Source organism: Mandrillus leucophaeus, unplaced genomic scaffold (genome assembly GCF_000951045.1).
Source record: "Mandrillus leucophaeus isolate KB7577 unplaced genomic scaffold, Mleu.le_1.0 Scaffold11, whole genome shotgun sequence".
Classification (NCBI taxonomy): Eukaryota; Metazoa; Chordata; class Mammalia; order Primates; family Cercopithecidae; genus Mandrillus; species Mandrillus leucophaeus.
In genome coordinates this window covers 2,880,313-2,883,610 of record NW_012099209.1, presented here as the reverse complement: position 1 = coordinate 2,883,610, position 3,298 = coordinate 2,880,313, and the positions used below count along the sequence as shown (strand labels likewise).

Sequence of the window (3,298 nt, the reverse complement as noted above, 5' to 3'; positions counted from 1 at the left end):
TTCCCTCATGGAGTAGCCATGAAATTTCAACTAGAGGATGCCTGCCAAGTGCCTGGCACAGCACAGCCACTTAATGCGTAGTAGTCCCTACGACTAAAAATATCATCATCCTCATTATTCTTATTTTGACAGCGTCAAGACAGAGCTCTAATGGCCAGGCATGGTGGCTCACGCCTGTAATCCCAGCACTTTGGGAGGCCAATGTGGGAAGATCACTTGAGGTCAGGAGTTCAAGATCAGCCTGGCCAACATGATGAAACCCTGTCTCCACTAAAAATACAAAAATTAGCCGATTGTAGTGGTGGGTGCCTGTAATCTCAGCTGCAAAGGAGGCTGAGTCAGGAGAACCACATGAACCAGGGAGGCGGAGGCTGCAGTGAGCCGAGATTGTGCCACTGCACTCCAGGCTGGGCAACAGAGCAAGACTTCATCTCGAAACAAAACACGAAACAAAACAAAACAAAACGAAAAAGAGGGAGCTCTGAATCGGAAGGGCTGACAGTGCAGTGAGCTTTTCTGAACAGCAGTGAAAGCTGGGAAGGGGTGGAGGAAAAATGGGAGAAGTGGTGAAAGGGCTTTCTGCAGAGTCCCAGCCCCTAGGTCTCTGGCTATGCTACATGACTTTCTGTGCCTCAGTTTCCCCTGATGCAGCATTGCTTGGACTACATCGATGAGCCGTTATTATTTCTCCCACAAGGCAGCGTGTGCATGCTCGCAAGGCAAGGCTGCTCCACTCTGAGTCGCAGTTCTGAGCCCCTCCAGGTGACAGTGACCACCAGCTAATCACAGGGGAAGGGGGTGCCTAAGATGAGTGAGGTGAGGAGTGGCCACAGCCCTGGTGGCTTCAAATCTCGCCCCTTGCACAGCCCTGTGTATGACCTGGGAGGTTGTCCCCTGGACACTAAATGGGGGTGACATTGTCCCTGGTGCCTCCGAGTGACACAAAGACATTTGGGACAGGTTGAAGTCAGGCTGGAACCAGGACAGATATTTGATAAACGGTGGCTGTTTTCTGCCACTTATTCCTCAAAAGGTGGTGGGGCATGGGGGGGCACTGTTGCATGTCACAGAGGTGACAACTAAGGCTGGAGACATGACGGGGCTGGATGGGGGTTGCCCGGCAGGCCTGGCAAAGAACGCAGAGTCTGGCAGAGTCTCTGCTTTTGAATGAAGATTTCCCATGGGGTCAAGCAGGGGGGAATATTGGGAAAGGGGACCCAGGCGCAGTCGGAGGCCCACCTTCTGCTCTGGCTCAGGCTCCGCAGGCTGGCTCCAGCAGCCATGGCTACAGGCCTGCTGCTCTGCCTCCTTCACATAGGCTTCCACGCAGGCTGTGGGAAGTGGGAGGGGGTGACTGGGGACGGCCCTTCCCAGGTCACCTCTTCCCACCCTGGTACACCCTGCCGGCGGGCCCTCACCTGCTTCACACTCAGTTTGGGTGGCATTAGGCTTGGAGCTCCTGGCCACGAATCGGCAGATGGAGAAGAGGCGGCAGCCACGCTCGCAAGCGCTGATCAGAACAGCTCTGTCATAGGGAGACTCGGAGGCGCCCTCCAGCCCCGCCTGGGGGAGGGTGGGACACGGAGCTCAAGTCATGGGGATGGGCGGGAGGAGGGTGGGGGGATCGGAGCATTCAGGGGAGGCAGGGGAAGGCTTTCCCGCTCCCCACCGAATCTAGCCAGATGGAGATGAAGTTGGGAGAGGCTACAGATATTAGTGGGGGCTCTTAGCTCTGAGGAGGGAGATGGGGAGGGAGCTTGAGAAGAGAACTGGACAGTGAAGGCGGAGAGAAATGAGCCTTCCCCCAACTAGGCTCCAGGGAGGAGGGGAGAGATGGAGAAGGATTCTCAGACCTGGAGGAGGAGGGGGAGGCTCAGAGGAGGGGGTTTTGGTCACACTCAGATCAGGCTTGAATCCTGGGGAGTGGTGGTATGAGCAGGGGCTGTAGCTCTGGGTGGGGAGGGAAGACGATGCAGGGGAGGAGTGAGGTGGGGGGACCGTCAGGCCTGAGGGAGCTGGGGGTTGGGTGCTGGAGGGTCCTTACGCAGCAGAGTGCGGAGGGAGCCCAGGAGGTGGTATCAGCCCCTTATCACAAGGACCTGCATCCTCAAGCCCTTCCCCATCAGAGGGCACCTCATCCCGTCCTCCACTGGAGGAATCTCCGCATTCCCGACCCCTACCTCCCCAAGGATACCCCACCACCACCAAAGTCTCCTGCTGTCATCCAAGATAAGCCCATCCCAACGCCTCCCCCTTCGGAGAGATCACGCGTCCCCCGCTGGCACCTGGCACCGCACGCGCCTCACCTGCGAGGGCCGCGGGCCGAGGTCGCGGTCGCGGCACCGCAGCTGGCAGTTCTGCGTGTCCCCGAGCTGGGGGGCGAAGGGATCGCGGGCGGACGGCGCGGAGGCGGCGGGCGGCGATGCCAACAGCAGCAGCAGCAGCAGCAGCGGCAGTGGCATCAGTGCCACCGCAGCCATGGCCGGGCGGAACGCGGGGGTGCGGGGGACTCCGGCTCAGGCCGGGCACGGAGGATGCAGCGGCTGCGGCGGGGACCGGGGCGCTGACGTCACCCGAGCGAGGCAGCCTGGGAAGGGGGGGTGGGAGATGCGGAGAGCGGGCGGGGGAGCTGAGCTGCGGCACCCGCGGCGTGCGGGTCGGGCAGGACAGGTGCATCACGGCCCCCACCGTCTATCCCATCGCGGGGATCCCAGGACACCTCCCTGGTGCCCACGGGCGGGGGATCTCTGCTGGCGCTTGGTGCCAAAAGGAAATATATAGGGGGATGGGATGGAGGGGGCTATTCGCCAGGGATGTCGAGGAGAGCGGAGAGCCTGGAGGAGAAGGAGATGTGTGCGCCTACCACGCGGGAAAGAGGAGAAAGGGGTATCCGGGCTACAAGGGTCAGCGAGGGTCCTGAGGCGAAGAGCTTGTTGCCGAAGGAGGGAGGGCGATGGGGCTGGAGTCCAACCAGGGAACGGAGAGGGAGGAAGGTGAGGGTCGCAGGACCCGGCAGCTGAGGCCTGGCATCTTCTCCTTTGACACCCAGGTTAGAAAGGAGACAACTTGTGCGCAGTTTGACTCCTCTGGGAAGCCCTCTGAGCCCCTCCCTTGCTCCTTCAGCCTCGCCTGCCTCTGGCCCAGCCCTGATCCACTGACCTAGGGGATCTGTCCCTATCTCCCCAAGGCTGGAGACCCCTGGGCTGGGGCTTAGTGGGAGGGGACACAGAGGTACGCTCAGGAGCAAGGGGAGGGGGAGATGCTAACATTTCTAATTCTCGTGGGAAAACGGGGCAAA

The 3,298-nt window shown here is 60.4% G+C and overlaps 2 protein-coding genes across 2 annotated transcripts in view; one reads left to right on the top strand and one right to left on the bottom strand.

Moving 5' to 3' along the window:
• TMEM59L (transmembrane protein 59-like) overlaps positions 1-3,298 on the bottom strand; it is a 13,664-nt gene that overhangs the window by 5,724 nt on the left and 4,642 nt on the right. The window contains exons 2-4 of the mRNA XM_011991293.1: positions 2,307-2,587; positions 1,419-1,563; positions 1,139-1,331 (exon numbers count right to left, since the gene is read on the bottom strand). Of these exons, the coding sequence (XP_011846683.1) occupies positions 1,139-1,331; positions 1,419-1,563; positions 2,307-2,480 (512 nt within the window). The 5' untranslated portion in view covers positions 2,481-2,587. The remainder of the gene's footprint in view (positions 1-1,138; positions 1,332-1,418; positions 1,564-2,306; positions 2,588-3,298) is intronic.
• The window catches only part of CRLF1 (cytokine receptor-like factor 1), a 19,339-nt gene continuing 18,994 nt past the window's right edge, over positions 2,954-3,298 (top strand). The window contains exon 1 of the mRNA XM_011991292.1: positions 2,954-2,993. Coding sequence (XP_011846682.1) covers positions 2,954-2,993 — 40 coding nt within the window. The remainder of the gene's footprint in view (positions 2,994-3,298) is intronic.